General features: G+C 42.8%; 2 protein-coding genes across 2 annotated transcripts in view; both read left to right on the top strand.

The window, feature by feature from the left end:
* LOC120913361 (cytochrome P450 2H2-like) overlaps window positions 1-1,517 on the top strand; it is a 39,041-nt gene extending 37,524 nt beyond the window's left edge. The window contains exon 9 of the mRNA XM_040323241.1: window positions 1,234-1,517. Coding sequence (XP_040179175.1) covers window positions 1,234-1,415 — 182 coding nt within the window. The 3' untranslated portion in view covers window positions 1,416-1,517. The remainder of the gene's footprint in view (window positions 1-1,233) is intronic.
* A 16,061-nt stretch (window positions 1,518-17,578) lies between these two features.
* Window positions 17,579-19,496, top strand: part of LOC120913352 (cytochrome P450 2H2-like) — a 41,838-nt gene continuing 39,920 nt past the window's right edge. The window contains exons 1-2 of the mRNA XM_040323228.1: window positions 17,579-17,786; window positions 18,899-19,061. Of these exons, the coding sequence (XP_040179162.1) occupies window positions 17,607-17,786; window positions 18,899-19,061 (343 nt within the window). The 5' untranslated portion in view covers window positions 17,579-17,606. The remainder of the gene's footprint in view (window positions 17,787-18,898; window positions 19,062-19,496) is intronic.

Genomic DNA, 19,496 nt, shown 5'->3' with positions numbered 1-19,496 from the left:
CAACAAAAGTTGGCTGTTCATGCTCACCAACTGTTGGGCAATAAATCTGCTATGTCGGTTTATTCGATTGTGTGTACGCAAGTCCGTCCAACTAAAATCCAAAGTACAAACACGCATGCTCAGAACCAATGCTAAACATCAGACAACAATAGCAGTAGTAACCCAAAGGGTGGCGGTAAAGAGCTGAAAAACCACATGATTTGGTGAATGTTGGCTGAAAATGTTGGGTTGTGTGTATGCAGAACAAGTTCACGGCTGACGCCCTTCGGACCAAAATCCATGGAAAAGTGTGCTGGAAGTCCGATCGTGTGTACGAGGATTTAGAATGATTACCTTACATTGTTGGCATTCCTACTCTCAGCATACAAAGGCGACTACACAGTTGAAATACATAGAAAGTTCCATATTATTCTCCTAACACTTCCTAAATCCATGCACTTATGGTCACCAATAGTGCTCTCATACCAGTAATAACCAGTACCAATACCCTATAGTTGAAAAAAAGCTTTTTTGAAATAAATATGCCTTTCTCCTACTCCAGAGACCCTCAATAGAGCTACATCCTGGAACAAGGAGAGGTGATTGTAATGGAATGTAAACAGCACCTACCCTTGTTCTTCCATTCCTCTAAATTTCCAACTTCAAGTCCCAGTCTTTGCACTTCATGTCCCATCAAACAGTATGATGCTCAGGGTTTTATCAGTTACAGTCCTATTTATGTCAACAGTTAATGGGTAACACTTAGACAGAGGCAAGCTTTAGAAAATGGGTCCTGGAAGTACCTTTAAATTGGGCTAACTGTAAAATTGGCTATTAAGGTAATTGTTATTTACACACTCTACATATATAAAATATACTGATCTTGCCATAAAAAGTTACCCTTTGAATAATGCCTAATCCAGCATTGGACTAATAATTGATCAAAATCTGTTTGTGCTTAGAGCACAAAGGGAAGGGGGCATCATAGAGTTTTTTTCACCTAACTATCATACCCATAAAGGACATTGCAGCCCTATAAACTTTTATGCAGCTCGTCTACCTTTGTCTTCAAACTGAAGGTTTATAAGATTTATAGAGCAATCAACAATCCTGAATCTCTTATAAATTAAGAAATAGAGGGTTCCAGGATGGGCACCATTGCTGGATTGTGCAGAAGGCATCAGTTGCCCTAAAACTGGTCCTAGCCTAATCTTTTAGTAGTAGTTTTTGATATATTTTTTTCTTATTTCCCAGGAAAACGTATGTGTATGGGGGAGGGTCTGGCTCGCATGGAACTCTTCCTCTTTTTTACAACCATTCTGCAAAGATTTACTCTGGAACCCACCGTGGACAGAAAGAACATAGAAATTACACCACAACCCAACAGCAATGCTTCCAGACCTCGCGAATACGAGATGTTAGCTGTGCCTCGATGAGGAACCATTGTATAATATGGTGTTATTGGATATCTTGTTAATGTTTTAAGTGCACCTATCATTTCACAATTTGTAAATAAAAATATTACATCTTGTGGATTTCTATTGTTCTCTCTATAAATTTCTATAAACAAAAAGTGCTAGCACCTGCTGGGTTCCTGAATTTATTTCAAACCAGAGACATCATTTGACTGGAATGTGTCTGTTCACCACATGATTGTATGAGATAACTCTCAGGAAACATTGTTGTAGGCTCAGCTAGGCATGGGAATAGTATGTTAAAGTGGTTGTAAACCCTGGTGGACTACTTCTACCTAGTGGAAATATCTCCTAAACGTGCGCCGTTTAGGAGATATTTCACTTGTAGTCCGCCAAATTCTTCACTGCGCATGCGCGGGGAAGAAACAAAACTAAGTGCCATTTCTTCCCCAGCCTGTGCCGTGAATTGTGGTTGCCGTGCGCATGCATGGGAGTAACGTCACGCGGCCCCAGGCGAATCACAGCACCGGAGTCCGTGTCCCGGAAGGAAGAGAAGACAGAAAATGGACGCTGCCTACTCTGGGGATATCGCTGGATTCTTTTGCCGGTAAGTGGCACATAATGAGCTAGTTTGCGACGCATACTAGCCCATTATGCTGTTCATTTGCAGGCTGCAGCAGCAAGCTAAAGAGGAAGTAAAACCCATCAGGGTTTACTTCCTCTTTAACCTCCCTGGCGGTATGATTCTTTCAGAAAAAACATGCTGAAAGCGGTACCATTATTTGCAAGGAAATTTGGCGTTTTGTACTGTAGGTCTGTAATTCTTAGGAATAACTCACTTAAATCTGACCAAACAAGATTCTAATAGGCATCCCGGGTATGACATTTTTTTAAAAACAAAATTATAAATTATAATATAATAAATAATTATAAATAATTATATCAAATAATAATTCTAATAAAAATTATTCAATAATGTAATCAACTCAAAATCACTGAAATTTGCTCAGTTGCAGAATTGTCGCTGTCATTATTTATTTATTTTTATGACAAATTTCCCCACAAATCGCTATCGCACAATTCTGCAAGTGATTATAATTTATTATCGCTGTTTTCTAGCTGATCTAAAACCATTTTTGACATAAAGGGACACTTTTGGTTGCTATGGACAATCTACAGTTTGCAGGCAGAAAGAACAGTTTTTATTATATAAAAGAACATGTAGGGCACTGGGCAGACCACTAGGGACAAGGGGGGTGTGTATTTTTTACATACAGTACTCTTTTGAATTTGGCGCCGATCTCCGCTCCCGTGCGTCGTAACGTTGCAGGAAACGGAGATCGACGGCACAGGAGGACACTGTGTGAATCGAGCGAGTTCCCACTCGCTCACACAGCGCGGTGGCATCGCTGGATCCAGGAGAAGGTAAGCCAGCGTGCGCTGCAGGCTCTGCACAGCTACCCCAAGCGTGACTCGCGATTACCGATTTTGGCAGAAAAAATCAACCCCGAGTCATGCTCGGGGATACCGCCAGGAGGGTTAATAATTCAGTATTATGCACTTGCTGACCACCCCATAGCAGATTTACTGCTACAGGACAGACGTTCTATGCAGAATCACGTATATACAGTATATGTGATTCTGCACTTCCTAGTAGGGGGCACACTGCCAGTGTCCTACTTCTGCTTTGATTAGTCACAGCAGAAGCCGATCAGTGGGTGCCAGCAAACGGATGTAAGCCGGAACCCACTGATTACTAAGGAGAGGCACAGAAAAGAGCTCCGACTATGTAAACAAGGCAGAGTTCTGTTCTGACAGTAAAAAATATTGTTGTTTTCTTTTTCAAAATTTCGCAAAACATAAAAAAACGCAGAAGTGTTAAAATACCACAAAATTTCTATTTGGGGGGTAAAAATTACATAAATTTCACTTGGGTACAGAGTTGCATGACTATGCAATTGTCAGTTAAAATAGCACAGGGCCATATTACAAAAAAATGGCCTGGATGTCAAATGGTAATACAGTACATAAAACACAGAATTTGAAATAAAGTACCTGTTAAAACATACTGACCTTTAGAAAAATCTTGGTGAAGTGAGACACATGTAGGATTTTCTAATTGGTACATAAACCATGTAACGGATTATGGACTATTCTGCCTGGACATTGATAATAATTGCAGGATCTTGAGAGACTACAAGATGTTGGTTAATTGTGACCCCAACCAGTCAATATTCTATGACTCAGTCTAGTGACATGCTAATTGCGTCAGGGCCTGGGAGACAGTCCATTGTCCTTGTATAAAGGTGTTGTAATGAACAGGTGTTAATCCCAGGTCTGCTCTCAGAACTATAATTATGCATGCTAAAAACTGTTTATGTGTGATAACACTGTCTCTGTATGCGGAGACGAAACGTCTGCCTAGGAGACGGAGTGGGTGAAGGTTTTGTTGTTATTAATTAAAGAATGTTTAGTAATTAGCCTTAGTGGGTGATGAGGGGGGGAGTGTCATTTGTTTCTGTACAGTTGTAACCAGATATAAGGAGGAAAAATGTGGAAAATAAAGTCTGTCTGCTTGACCCTTCAAACGTAGCCCGTCTCGTTTCTTGGAAGGGCGTTCGATGGGATATACCGGCGGTACCTGCATATCGCAGCTTGCCAGGGAAAAGGACGTCTCCAACGGCTGAGACCCTCACACCAAGGGTAGCCGTTACATTGGTTGGCAGCGGTGGGATGGTCCTTTTATCCAAAGAGCAAGTGCTGAATGGAGTCGCAGTACGCCAGGCTGAAAAGATCCACACTAAAAGATCTATTGGAGAGTCGTGGTAGGAGCGCCAGCAACAGACCACGGAGGGAGCTGATAGCTGAACTGCTGGAGCTGGACGAAATGGATGGATCCATGGAAGGAACGGAGCCCCTTGCACCTGTCAGCAAAGAAGATGTAATTACTGGGATTGTACAGCGGAGATTATCCTTGTATCCAGAAACGTCCGTGGAACTAATCAACCAGCTGTTCCGGGAAGCAAGGGAAGAGATACAAACGAAGAGGGGACAAGAACTGGAACTGGTAAGAGCGAGACAGCCCATTACACCTGCAGTTCCTACCCCCCCACCTGCTGCTACAGGAAAGAAAATACCGTTCACTGCATTTAAAGCTTTTGTAGAAAGTGAGGAGGAAATCGATGGATATTTGGCAGACTTTGAGAGGCAGTGCTCACTACACCAGGTACCACCAGACCAATGGGTCACTATTTTGTCGGGGAAATTGTCGGGCAAAGCCAATGAAGCCTTTCGGGCTCTTGCTCCAGAGGATATTTTACAATACCAGCAAGTTAAAAAGGCGCTGCTAACCCGATACGCCGTAACGCCAGAAGCCTACCGCCGGCGCTTCCGGGAGTCCAAGAAGATGGCTGTGGACTCCCACATGGAATGGGCCAACCAGTTACAAAGGGTGGCATCCCTTTGGGTCCAAGGGTGCAAGGCCAACACCGGGGAGGAAGTATTGCAGCTGTTCCTAATGGAACATTTCTTTCAAGACCTGGCCGCAGACATACAAGACTGGGTACGAGATCGCCGGCCCGCTAACTTAAACGAGGCGGCTCGGCTAGCAGATGAGTACGCGGAGACAAGGAAAGTAAGCCAGGGTACTACACGGCTGGCTCAGAAAGTAGAACCGCGTACTCCAACCGTCACCCCATGCCCAGAGTTTCGGGCTCCAGTCCCACCACGTCCTCAGGGGCCTAGCAACTACCCCCGGGATTCGCCTAGGGTGACGTGCCATCACTGCAGCGACACTGGACATATTGCTCGTTATTGCCCTTTGAGAGCTACAAATAACAATTGGAGACGCACAACACCCAACACAGAGGTCACTCCATCACGTCCCTCTGCGGACCACTGCCTGGAGACCGAAGGGGGCCCTGAGGAATGTCTGGGAATTTGGTATGAGGCAGACCCAATACAAGCGGCCTCTCCGGATAACCGCCAGCATCACCGTCAGGAGGTACGAGTGAATGGACAAGTAGCACAAGGCCTAAGAGATTCCGGGACTACTATCACTCTGATTCAAAAACATCTGGTAAAGCCAGAGAACGTGTCCACTCGCACAGTTGCCGTCCGGGTCGCAGGGGGTGCTGTATTTCGCGTACCCACCACCCGGGTGCACTTAGACTGGGGAGCCGGGTCAGGAAAGACCACAGTTGGTATCATGGACAACCTACCTGCCGAGGTGGTGCTGGGCAACGACATTGGCCCTCTGACTTCGGCTTATTTACCTACACCTGCTGCTGCTTGTGCCGTGACCACCCGCGTTGCTGGAATCAACCCACTTGCTGCTGAGAACCGGGTAAGACTACCTTCCCTGACATGTACTGTAGATCCGGCACAATATCACAGTCTAAAATGGGAATGTGACAAGTTGGCCAGTGAGAAATCAGAGATGCAACGACACTATGTCACATATTATGAGATGTCCCGTGGCTTGAACATTGAAATGCACAAACAGGTGGAAATTGTCAAAAGATTAAATGGGATTTGCATCCAGGTGGTGCCGTATCTGTCCCAAGAGCATCAGCAACAGGTTTTGGGAGCCATTGAGAGAGCAAAGCAAGTGACTGTTCCAGAATTGAATTCTATTATTCACCGTCACCATCAGCTACCGACCTGGTAAGCCAATGGGAAGGCCGACGGACTGTCCAGGCAAACGGAACTTTTACCCTAACAGCAGACCGGACATCCCCAAGTTGATCCGAAAAGGATCAATCCGGGTCTGCCGGAGTGTTCCACAAAAGGGGGGCAGTGTAACGGATTATGGACTATTCTGCCTGGACATTGATAATAATTGCAGGATCTTGAGAGACTACAAGATGTTGGTTAATTGTGACCCCAACCAGTCAATATTCTATGACTCAGTCTAGTGACATGCTAATTGCGTCAGGGCCTGGGAGACAGTCCATTGTCCTTGTATAAAGGTGTTGTAATGGACAGGTGTTAATCCCAGGTCTGCTCTCAGAACTATAATTATGCATGCTAAAAACTGTTTATGTGTGATAACACTGTCTCTGTATGCGGAGACGAAACGTCTGCCTAGGAGACGGAGTGGGTGAAGGTTTTGTTGTTATTAATTAAAGAATGTTTAGTAATTAGCCTTAGTGGGTGATGAGGGGGGGAGTGTCATTTGTTTCTTTACAGTTGTAACCAGATATAAGGAGGAAAAATGTGGAAAATAAAGTCTGTCTGCTTGACCCTTCAAACGTAGCCCGTCTCGTTTCTTGGAAGGGCGTTCGATGGGATATACCGGCGGTACCTGCATATCGCAGCTTGCCAGGGAAAAGGACGTCTCCAACGGCTGAGACCCTCACACCAAGGGTAGCCGTTACAAACCAATTGTGTGTTAAGATGGGGCAGTAAAAGATATTCTTTGTAAGGAGCTTTTTCTAAGCTGCAGTTTCACAGGGAACAACAACATTCAGTTTTTTCTTCAAGAAATTAAACTTATAGCCAGATTCAGATACAATAGTGTATCTGTCGGCGGGCGTAACTTATCTCAGATACGTTACGCCGCCGTAAATTAGGGCGCAAGTTCCGTGTTCAGAAAGAACTTGCGCCCTAAGTTAAGGAGGCGTAACGTATGTGGTCTGGCGTAAGCCCGCGGAATTCAAATGTGGATGATCTGGGCGTGTTTTATTTAAATTAATTGTGACCCCATGTATTTGACGTTTTTAACGAACGGCGCATGCGCCGTTCGTGAAAGAATACCAGTGCGCATGCGTCGGATAGAATGCCTAATATACGTCGAACACTGCCTACGACGTGAACGTAACTTACGCACAGCCCTATTCACGTACGACTTAGGCAAACGACGTAAAAAGATAGGCTTGTTCCGACGTCCATACCTTGCATGGGATGCGCCACCTAGGGAGCAGCTTTATCTTTATGCCGGCGTATCTCTTACGTAAACGGCGTAACTAATTGCGACGGGCGCACGTACGTTCGTGAATCGGCGTATCTTGCTCATTTGCATATTCGACGCGGAAAACAACGGAAGCGGCAGCTAGCAGCCAACGTAAATATGCACCCTAAGATACGATGGCGTAGGAGACTTACGTCAATCGTATCTTAGCCTAATTTAAGCGTATCTGGTTTCCAGAATACGCTTAAATTTACGACGACGTAGATTCAGAGTTACAAAGGCGTATCTACTGATACGCCGCCGTAACTCTCTCTGAATCTAGCTATTAGTGTGTATCATTTTACAAAAAAAAACACAAACACTGTACTGACGCTAGGCAATTTATGTAAACAACTTTTACTAGGCTGCAGTTTAAAGGGAGAAACCAGGAAGCTTTTAATCCAGGAATAAATAAAATAGTGTATTTATTCATAGAACAAATGCAGAAATATTGTACCAACTCAATGCATTGTATGCAAGCATTTTCACTGAGGCCCCATACACACGAGAGAATTTATCCGCGGATACGGTCCAGCGGACCGTTTCCACGGATAAATCCTCTCAAAGATTTCCGCAGATTTCTATGCGATGGAGTGTACTCACCATCGCATTGAAATCCGCGCGGAAATCCTCTGGCGATGACGTGTCGCGCCGTTGCCGCGATTATGACGTGGCGAAGGGCGCGACGCTGTCATATAAGGAATTCCACGCATGCGTCAAATCATTACGACGCGTGCGGGGAATCCCTTTGGATGGATGGATCCGGTGAGTCTGTACAGACGAGCGGATCCATTCGTTGGGATGGACTTCAGCAGATGGATTTGTTGAGCATGTCAGCAAATATTCATCTGCTGGAAATCCATCCCAGGGGAGATTTATCCGCGGATAAAGATCCGCTGGCGTGTACACACCATAGGATCTATCCGCTAAAACCCATTTGCTGGGATTTATCTGCGGATGGATTCTATGGTGTGTATGGGGCCTAAGCCACAGTTTCCCAAGAAAATACCAGGTCACCTTTATTCAAGAAATCAAAAATATAGTGTACTGTTTCCCACAGGCAAATGCCAGAAATATTTTAATGATTCTGTGTTCAGTATTTAAAGCGGTAGTTCACCCTCCTTTCCATCATTAGACCATTAAATTCGGCATTGTAGCGCGAGCTACGGTATGCCGGTCTTAAATTTTTAATCCCCGTACTCACTGTGCTAGCGATGATTGAAGAATCCGACTCCCGCGGGGAATGGGCGTGCCTATGGAGAGGGAGGATGATTGACGGCCGGCTCTGGCACGTCACGCTCCCCGAAGACAGCCGGAGTAGGTCTCGGCTATTCACGGCGCCTGCGCACAGGCTATGCGCAGGCGCCGTGAATAGCCAAGCCTATTTCGGCTATTTCCGGAGAAGCGTGACGTGCCAGGGCCGGCCGTCAATCACCTTCTCTCACCATAGGAACGCCCATTCCCCGGATTCTTCAATCATCGCTAGCACAGTGAGTACGGGCATAAAAAATGTAAGACCGGCATACAGTAGCTCGCGCTACGATGCCGAATTTAATGGTCTAATAAAAAAAAACTTTTTTTTTTTTTTTAACAGGGTGAACCCCCACTTTAAGCACTTTTAGTAGGCCTCAGTTTCACAGGGAGAAACTAAGCAACTTTTAATGAAAACATCTAAATTAGTGTTTAATTTCATAGAAAAGGCCAGAATATTGCACTAAATCCATGCACAGTTTTCCATCCTTTTACTAGGCTGCAGTATTATGCCACATACACACACTCGGAATTTCCGACAACAAATGTTCGATAGGAGCTTGTTGTCAGAAATTCCAACCGTGAGTAGGCTCCATCAGACATTTTCTGTCGGAATCTGCGACAACAAAAATTTGAGAGCTGGTTCTCAAATTTTCCGACAACAAAATCTGTAATCTCTTAAATTCCGATCGTGTGTGGACAATTCTGATGCACAAAATTCTATGCATGCTATGAATCAAGTACGAGACGGAAGCACTCGGTCTGGTAAAACTAGCGTTCGTAATGGAGATAGCACATTCGTCACGCTGTAACGGACTGAAAAGCACGAGGCTGCAAAGCGTGAATCGTCTCTCACCAAACTTCTACTAACACGACTGGTATTGAACTTCCCTTTAATAGTGCCGTCATACGTGTTGTACGTGACCGCGTTCTTGGCGTTCAGAATTTCCAACAACATTTGTGTGACTGTGTGTATGCAAGACAAGTTTGAGCCAACATCCGTTGGAAAAAAATCCACAGTTTTGTTGTCGGAATGTCCGATTGTGTGTACGCAGACGCATAGCAGATTTTTTTTTTTTTTATCAGAAAAAGGGAATTTTGTACCAACTCCATGCACAGTATTGTATCACTTTTACCAGGCTGTTGTTTTACAGGGAAACAGAAAGTTTCCAGAAAGAAATCCAAATTAAAACAAAAAATTTAACAGAAGAAATGACAGAAATATTGCAATAACTCAGTGTATCAAACTGTTCTTGGATTCCTGGATTGCATGATTATTCACACATCACAAAGAATTGTAAGGAAAAGTACAGGCAAACGTCAAAATTTGCACATAAAGGGCCAGATTCACAAAAGGGATACAACGTCGTATCCCTGTTTCTATCTATGCGACTGATTCATAGAATCAGTTACGCATAGATATCCCTAAGATCCGACAGGTGTAAGGCCCCGTACACACGGCCGAGGAACTCGACGTGCCAAACACATCGAGTTCCTCGGCCAGTTCAGCCCTGAAGCCGCCGAGGACCTCGGCGGGCCGAGAGCTCCCATAGAACAACGAGGAAATAGAGAACATGTTCTCTATTTCCTCGCCGAGGTCCTTGTCGGCTTCCTCGGCCGAAAGTGTACACACGGCCGGGTTTCTCGGCAGAATTCAGCCAGAAACTCGGTCGGAAGCTGAATTCTGCCGAGGAAACTGGTCGTGTGTACGGGGCCTAATAGTTTTACACTGTCGGATCTTAGGATGCAGTACGCGGCCGCCGCTGGGGGGAGTTTGCGTCGTAAACCAGCGTCGGGTATGCAAATTAGCACTTACGGCGATCCACAAAACTTTTTACCGTCGTTAAGTCGCCGCAAGTGTTAGTTTGCCATCGCAAAGATAGGGCACCTTTTACAAAGTGTAAAATTAGTACACCATGTAAAAGTATACCCGTCTTTCCCACGTCGCTTTTGAATTTTCTTTTTATTTATTTTTTTTCCGGCGCAATTCTTTTGTTCACGTCGCGATTCACAAAACGTCGGCGCATCGTAATTTCGCGCAAAGCACGTCGGGAAATTTGCGTCAGGAGCATGCGCAGTACGTCCGGCGCGGGAGCGTGCCAAATTTAAATGGGACTCGCCCCATTTGCATTGGCCCACCTTGCGCCGGACGGATTTAGGATACACCGCCGCAAATTTCCAGGTAAGTGCTTTGTGGATCGGGCACTTAGACAGAAAATTTGCGGTGGTGTAACTTAAATCTGTTACGTTACGCTGCGCCCGTGCTACGTGAATCTGGCCCAAAGTGCCTCTGTTCTTCATTACACATGAAGTAGAGCAGCTAACAATGGTGAAAAGGCTAGGGGGGCAGCTAGTTGCTAGATATGAATGAACTTTTGAAAAGTTTATTCAGTAATGGTTTGGCCAAACATTTTAAAAATGTTCAAAGTTGGAACTAGAATTTAAGTGAGTTGTAACCTAAACCAGGCTCTAAAATAGTGTATTACAAAGCAGTAAATGATGCAGGATTATGTCAAATGGTTTTGGAAGATCCTGGCAGCTCTGCCTACTGAGATGACAAGTCCAAATAAAAAAAAAGAGCTGGGAGGGGCCTAGAGAGATGGGGCATGGTATCTAAACACCCCAGAGCTGCTGGGATGTAATCAGCTACTGACTTCTATACGGCTGAAACCCTGGACGAGGTGGGACAGAACTCAGTAGGAACAGCTGTAGTCACCCTTACTATTTTATGGTCAAAGAACAACAAACTAAAATTACCAGCTCACTTGCCAGCCAGCCTGCAACCAACCAAATTATTCTGTCCAACAGTTTATGGTAAAACAAGGGGTTTAGTTTACAAACATTTGCAAATACGTGCGTAAGAATCGGGATATCGAGAAACTGCAGAGAAGGGCAACCAAACCGATAAGAGGCATGGAGGAACTCAGCTATGAGGAAAGATTAGAGGAACTGAATTTTTTCACTCTTGAGAAGAGGAGAATAAGGGGGGATATGATCAACACGTATAAATATATAAGGGGTCTATATAGTGAACTTGTTGTTGAGTTATTTATTTTACGGTCAACACAAAAGACAAGGGGGCACTCTTTATGTCTAGAAGAAAAAAGATTTAATCTCCAAATACGGAAAGGTTTCTTCACAGTAAGAGCTGTGAAAATGTGGAACAGACTCCCTCCAGAGGTGGTTCTGGCAGTCAGTAGCTTGCTTTAAGAAAGGCCTGGATGTGCTTGTGTACTGCACAGAAATGACAACTACAGAGTGTCTTCTCCTATGTATGGCATTCTTCCCCAAATATTTATGTCAAATGTGTTGTTAGAAGTTACGGAAATCCTTGTGAAGCTATGATGAAGTGCAGAAAAAGCATTTTGTGTGTGGATATTGCTTTATTTCTAAATATTAAGGCCTACAGTTGGGAATGTCACGAGTGGGCCTATGGCCAGGAGTTATCACAATATGGAGGGGGGGGGGGGGTACAATCCACAGCAGGTAGGTAGTTTTTCCTATCCAAGAAGAAGTGGTTCAGGAACCTGTGTAATTTGGTGCCAACCAGCAGCCAATCATAAGCCCCCCTTACAATCATAAAGTTATAAAATACAAGTTGCAATCAGGTGACATTTAATACAAGCTTGGGAGCCTGTCTCTGCAACTGCAGCAAGGGGTGTCTGTAGTCTGTAGTGGAGATATAGAAGTTGAAAAAAAGTTGAAGGAGTTGAATATGTTCACTCAAAAAAATAAAGAAGATTCACTACAATTATCCAATTTGGTGCAGATAATTTTTTAAAAAAAATCTGCAATTCACAACTGGAAAATTAAAATGAGTGTTCACTCAACTGCTTTAGTAAATCAGGATCATGTCATGAACATGAATGAGGCAATGTGATGCCGCGTACACACGACCATTTTTCAGGTTGTAAAAAATTAAGTTTTTTTTTTATGTCATTAAAAACGATCGTGTGTGGATTCCAGAGCATTTTTCACGATGTAAAAAATGGGCATTAAAAATTTCGAACATGCTCTAATTTTTTACGTTTTTACGTTTTTAACGTCGTAAAAAATTGTCATGTGTGGGCTTTAACGACGTGAAAAAAACGTGCATGCTCAGAAGCAAGTTCTGGTAAAACTAGCGTTCGTAATGGAGTAAGCACATTCATCACGCTGTAACAGACTAAAAAGCGCGAATCGTCTTTTACTAACACAAAATCAGCAAAAGTAGCCACAAGGGTGGCGCCATCCGAATGGATCTTCCCCTTTATAGTGCCGTTGTACGTGTTGTACATCACCGCGCTTTGTGAGAGCATTTTTTTTTCACGATCATGTGTAGGCAAGGCCGGTTTAATGATCGGGTTGAAAAAACTTAATTTTTTCTAGACCATTAAAAACATAATTTTTTACAACCCGAAAAACGGTCGTGTGTACACAGCATAAGACATTTTACTTATGCATCTGTGACAGAAACAGCCTTGCATATGTTCAGGTGGCCCAACATATTTAAAAAAAAAAAGTTTACTATGAGAAAAATGTATCATTTATATCAGACTTCCTGAAAACTTTCCTTGTGAATTTCTACAAAGTGTAGGTAGAGAAGACTAAAGAGAAGGTTTCCTCCTGCCTGCAGCAGACTGCTGCATACCTCCCAACATTTTGAGATGGGAATGAGGGACACCTACTAGAAAACGTATGTAGGCATAGGACACGCCCCCTACCACACCCCCTTAAAGGAGCATTATACAAAAAAAAAGGTTACTTAAATCCACAAGGGCTTTATTTTACCACTACTTTTCCTTTATATTGGCTTTTAAAATTTACAAATCCAGCAATTTAGAAACTGTATGAAAGGTTTAGCACTGGGAAACACTTTTTGAAAGATACAAAGTGCATTTTATAGACAACCATATGGATCAGACTAAAATGAGGGACAAATGAGGAGAAAATAGGGACAGAGGGACATTGCTCCAAATCAGGGACAGTCCCTCGAAATCAGGGACAGTTGGGAGCTATGCTGATGACATCATTTCAGCTTAGACTATGATGTATCTGGTGGATGTCCAAAGTTGTGAGGTTAGCCCCTCTTGCTTCTTCAACTCGAGTGAGCCTGGTGGTGGTGACAGGTGACAAAGGGGCAATAGAAGAGCATGAACATTGGCAGGTGTAGTGAGGTCTGAACCTCAAGGTTGGTACTTAGCAGGCAGTCTTCAGCAGGAGGTTACAGGTGGGTGCACAGAAATTATAGCCAGCAGACAGGTGCAACATCCAAGGACAAGCCAGGGGCAGCAAAGCACAGGGTCTGATTAACAAGCCAAGGTTAGTAACAGGTCACAGGTCACATGTTAGGTCAGCAAAAAACACCTGAAGACCACTCAGCAAGGTAGCTAAGGAGTGCTGGGCCTCAAAAAGCCCACTTGGTACCAGTGCGAAGATTGATTGTGCATGCGTCACCACACATTCACTTACACAGAGGCGTGCAGGGAACAAGAAAAACCTGACAGAGTTTCTAATTCTTCTCACTGTATTCAAAAGTAATAAAATGCTTTGGTTGTAAATATATTTTAATCCCTCAATGCACAATATTGATGTGAAGCTTTTGCCAAAAAAAGATTATGGTATCCGTTTCACCTTTGCTCTAAGTTCATACTTACAATGTGTTGCCTTCCTTGTACTGAGCTGACCTGTGATTATCAGTAGTGGTTCTGCAGTCAGCTGCCAAATTTCAAGATAGTGTGCACTCTGTTCTTCTTGGTCTTGTTTTATTTCATGACATGCTTTTCATACTTTACTAATTCAGTCATTGGGAATGGATCCAGGGTTGTCCAGTGTATTTAAGGATCTTCAAAAAAGTATTGTAGAATTATCCTACAAATGTGCCATCATATTTTGTGAACATATTTGTTTCAGGATAGAAGATGTAGATGAACAGTCCTGGACAGATTGATTTGATTATAGGCACTAGGCAGGTAGAGTTTTATGCTGCCCCAGTCAGGAGGGTTAGTGTTAATTATGTTCACAGTTCTTTTTTTGGCGGGCTTCCTGGGTCTGACCCACTGGTTCTGTGTTATAATAATAGGGGCAGGGGACCGGATCCACAGCTTAGGGGTATTGCTGGGATCTGCAGTCCGCCCAGAAGATGCCAATCCTGTGGCTGGATACTACCATTATGGACTCAGCAGATATGGACTCTATCCTGTGCAGGTATGCTGGGGCAGCCACATGCCTGATTTATGAATTAGTTTAGGGAAAATCTGTTCCTTTGTTTGACAGTCATGCCACGTTATCCAAGTAAAGCTTTTGAAACTTTGCCTATGTCTGATCTGAAGTTACTCAAGGGGTGTAATGCATCTAACCGGCACACACAGTCCACAGCTCGGGTCAACTAAACACATTGGGTTATGAAGACATCAGTGTAAGGGTTAATACTGCATGAAGATATATATGGTTACTATTTGCAACTAAGGTTTCTCCCATAAAAAAAAAGTGTAGCTGCAGAGGTTCCCAGCCTGTGCACAGGTATAGAGATGAAAGAATTAAGTGGAGTCTGTGCTAAGTGCATGCCGGGACAGCATATCATTACTGGGACAGAGATAGTGGTGATATGCTGCACCACAAGTGACAATTGTTGTGTATAATTATAATCAAGAGAGTTACTAGAGCTCAGTCATCTGTGCAAGTAAAGGTTCCCCATGTGTAAGGAAGTGACCCTATCCAAAGTGTACAGCGTATCCCAGAAGAACCCATTCCAGGGTAGACCTCCTATGTGCCTCACACTTGGCACCCAACATGGAGGGGAATATTGAGGAGTGTCACCCGCCTACTACCACCACCCTACCCCTTACATGTCAATTCCATCCCCTTAGTGAAATTCTAAATTAAAAAAAAAACACATGGACTGCTTGAAATGGCTTTAAACAGTTGCAACAGCCATTTATTTAATCACAAAACAGTTCACAGTTTTACTTTACAATAACCCAAAAAAAAGGGGTACAACAGCAGGTCCCGTGACAGTTGTAAACAATAGATGGCTTCCTTTCATGCCTACTTTTGAATACAATTGTGTTGCTAGATGTGATTTATCAGTGTGATCACATGGTACAGACAGGGCCAATCACAGCCCACATGTACCATGTGATTAGCTCTGGTCAATCACAGCTAATCAAAACAAAACAGAATGAATGAATCCATTTTATTCAGTAAAATGCTTGTTCATAGCAATGTAATGCATTACTATATGCAAATATAATGTGTAAAAAAAAATCGAAATCCTGATTACCTCCCCAGAATAGTACAATGCTACTATAGTAACATTATATTGCCCTGGTCACAGTGTAAAAAAATCTAAATAAATAAATAATAGAAAATAAAAAGAAATTGAAAAAAAATGTTTATTTTTTTTGTACTGTCACCAGTTAGTGTCCCTGAATACTATATTATATTATATAATTATATATATTATTACTGTACTGCACTGCTGACAAAATGTAAAAAAAAAGAAAATGAAAACACATATTTTTTTTCAAATTTCAGTCTTTTATCGTTTATTTTGCAAAAAGTAATAATACCAGTGGTGATTAGATACCACCAAAAGAAAGCTCTATTTGTGTGAACAAAATTATAAAAATCTGGTTTGGGCACAGCATTGCATGATCACGCAATTGCAACAGCGCTGAAAGTTGAAAATTGGTCTGGGCAGGAAGTGGGTAAAAGTGCCCAGTATTGAAGTGGTTAAAGTGCATTTAATCCCAAGAACAAAAATAAAATACACTGCAGTCCAAGTACCTGTGCCCAGGGGTGTCCGCTCGGAAAGACAGCCCTGGGTGCGACCCACATTTTTCACTGGGGGGGGGGGGGACTATAAAAACCCCTTATTTCAGTCACCAAGACATGCCAACTACATGTTCAGTAATTCTAAGATGCCATAATGTTGTACCTACAGCATAGGTGTGCACAGCCTATTGCATTAGGGTGTGCACCCCAAAACTAAAACACATTTGCATGTGTGTGGATGTGTATATATACTGATGGTGTCAGCTGAGCAATGGACCTTGTCAGTAGGGAAGAGCTTGGTCCCAGTAGAGCAGTGGATGCTGTCAGAAGTTGTTATTTAAAAAAAATAAAAATTATCTTAGAATTTTTTAGGAGCCTTTAGGGGTCTTTGGTGAAATATTAGGGGTCCAAACAGGGTGAATCTGCACCACACAGGGTAATTAGGGTGTGCCCAGGCACACTTGGCACACCCTGTGCACACACCTATGACCTACAGTATATCAGTCTCTGTATTTTGTAGACTTTCACACAGGGCTTTATTTCAGTATAGGTTTTTTTTGAGTAATATTATACAGGTTTAGTCAATTAACTCTTGAAAAGGCTTTGAGTGGCCTTGGAAGGCCTTATCAAGGCTCTGGCTACACAATAGTTATGATAAGACAAAATGGTTGATTAAAACAGCATTTCTTTATGCTGGTCTACTCCTGAATAAAACAACATGAACAGATTATTTCATAGATATTGCATTTAAATTATATTTGAAACCCTGCAGGGTAAGTAAAGTCAGCCATACATTGTTCAACATTTGGCCTGTTCTGTAGGGACTGGCTGCGATTCTTTCTATGTATGGGTAGGCTGATTGTACCCAAGTAGATCCATCAAAGGATACAATCAGCCTGTCAGATTTTTAACATACAATTACTACCGGTAGCTATAGCCATTAGCAGTAATCATTGTGTCCCTCCAGTTAGGAAGGCTCCCCATGACCCCCCGCTGATGGGGGAATCAAACTATTTTCTTTCCTTCCACCCAAGGTGGAAGAAAAGAAAATCTGGTCATTTGTGGCTTGCCTTATTATTAGGATAGCTTTACAATCTGTTATGCAAGATGCCTGTAGCTGGACCAAACTCCAACACACCCTACATGTCCTCAGTCAACACTCAGTCAAGTTATAGTTGGAATGTTGTCAAGTTTTACGTCACAAAATAATACATCAGTTTGTGGTTTGTAGAGAGTACAGAGAAATTATTATCAGGATGGCGGTGAATGTAGGGGCAACACTTTTCCTCGCTTCTGTGGTCACTCTCCTGATTTATCTCATTAAATGGTGGATAAATGTAAAGAAGAAAGACTTGCCACCCGGGCCCACTCCTCTGCCATTTCTGGGGAATGTTCTACAGATTAGTTCCACTGAAATGCCACAATCTCTGGTGAAGGTAAGAATAATTACACTGAATATTCTAATATTCTAAAACAATGCACTTGTATTCTAGGAAGAAATCACTCAGGAATGTTGGCAAGAGGTGCACACTAAACCTCTAACGTTTCCAATCTGAGTCACATTTATATCAAAATGACGGGGATAACTCTAATGCCGTGTACAGACGGTCATTTTTTGTGATGAAATAAAATGACATTTTTAAAAATGTAATTTAAAATGATCGTGTGTGGGCAAAATGTCATTTTATGTCTTCTGAAAAATGACAAAAAAAAAATTCGAACATGCTCGAATTTTTTATGTCATTTTTTAAAATGTCATTTTTTGTGCCATAAAAAAGGCAAATCCACTTTGCACTACAAGTGCAAACTACAAGTGCAAAGTGCACTTGAAATTGCACTGAAAGTGACCTTGGAAGTGCAGTCGCTGTAGATCCGAGGGAGACATGCAAGGAAAATAAAAACAGCATTTTAGCTTGCACATGATTGGATGATAAAATCAGCAGAGCTTCCCCTCATTTCAGATCAACCCCTCAGATTTACAGCGACTGCACTTCCAAATGTACTTTCAGTGCAATTTCAATTGCACTTTTCACTTGTAGTGCAAAGTGGATTTGCCTTTCGTAAATAACCCCCAACGTCTTGCTCTTGGTGGAGCATCTTCTTACTTATGCAGCGTACACACCATCACTTTATGTGATGAAAAAAAACGACGCTTTAAATCATGAAATAAAACAACGTTTTTGAAACTTCAAAAACGACGTTGCCTACACACCATCGTTTTTTCAAAATGCTCTAGCAAAGCGCGGTTACGTTCAGCACTCTTTTCCTATGAAGCTAGCTTCATAACTTGCTTCTGAAAATGCCCGGGTTTAAAAACGTCGTTTTAAACGTCGTTTTGCCCACACACTATTACTTTAATTGAAAAACTTCGTTTTTTTTCATCACATAAAGTAATGGTGTGTACGCGGCATAACAGTATGGCTAGCCTTAGACATGAAAGCTATTGTTAGACAGAAGCACATTAGAAATTCTTCCAGTTACAGCTCTGCTTGAACCTGTACAATTATGTTAAAAAATTATGTTAAAAAACACAAATCTCTATTAACAGCTCGGTGAAAAGTACGGACCTGTGTATACACTCTACCTGGGCAACAGTCGAGCGGTCACTCTTATTGGCTACGATGCTGTGAAGGAGGCCCTGGTTGATCACAGTGATGTGTTCAGTGACAGAGGGAATATAGATCTAATACAATTATTCGTTAAGGATTTTGGTAAGATCATAAAAACAAAATAATAATCCTAAATTGGGGGTCATATGTTTTAATTAGAGACTAGCTTGTTTATATGTGCCTTGTTGATACACTTGTACCATTTAAAAAAAGTTGCAATCATTTAGAATTCATCTAAAAGTCACTAAAACTGTAATAATTGCAATGCAAAGGTGGGGTCAAAACTATTACCGTATTTATCGCGGTATAACGCGCACCCGCGTATACCGCGCACCCCTAAAGTTGCCCCGAATCCTGTGGGAAAAAAAGTTTTTTTTGTACTTACAGTTTTTGTGTCTTGCGCAGCGTCCATCGGCGGCCTCGTCGGGTCCGGCGTCCGTCTGCGGCTTTGGGTGTCCTCTTTGTCGGGTCAGGCGTCCTTCTGCGGCTTCGGGTGTCCTCTTCGTCGGGTCCGGCGTCCTTCTGCGGCTTCGGGTG

The sequence above is a fragment of the Rana temporaria genome, chromosome 9, assembly GCF_905171775.1.
Source record: "Rana temporaria chromosome 9, aRanTem1.1, whole genome shotgun sequence".
Lineage (NCBI taxonomy): Eukaryota > Metazoa > Chordata > Amphibia > Anura > Ranidae > Rana > Rana temporaria.
Note: the sequence above shows the minus strand (reverse complement) of the source record. Positions and strands in the feature narration are given on the sequence as shown.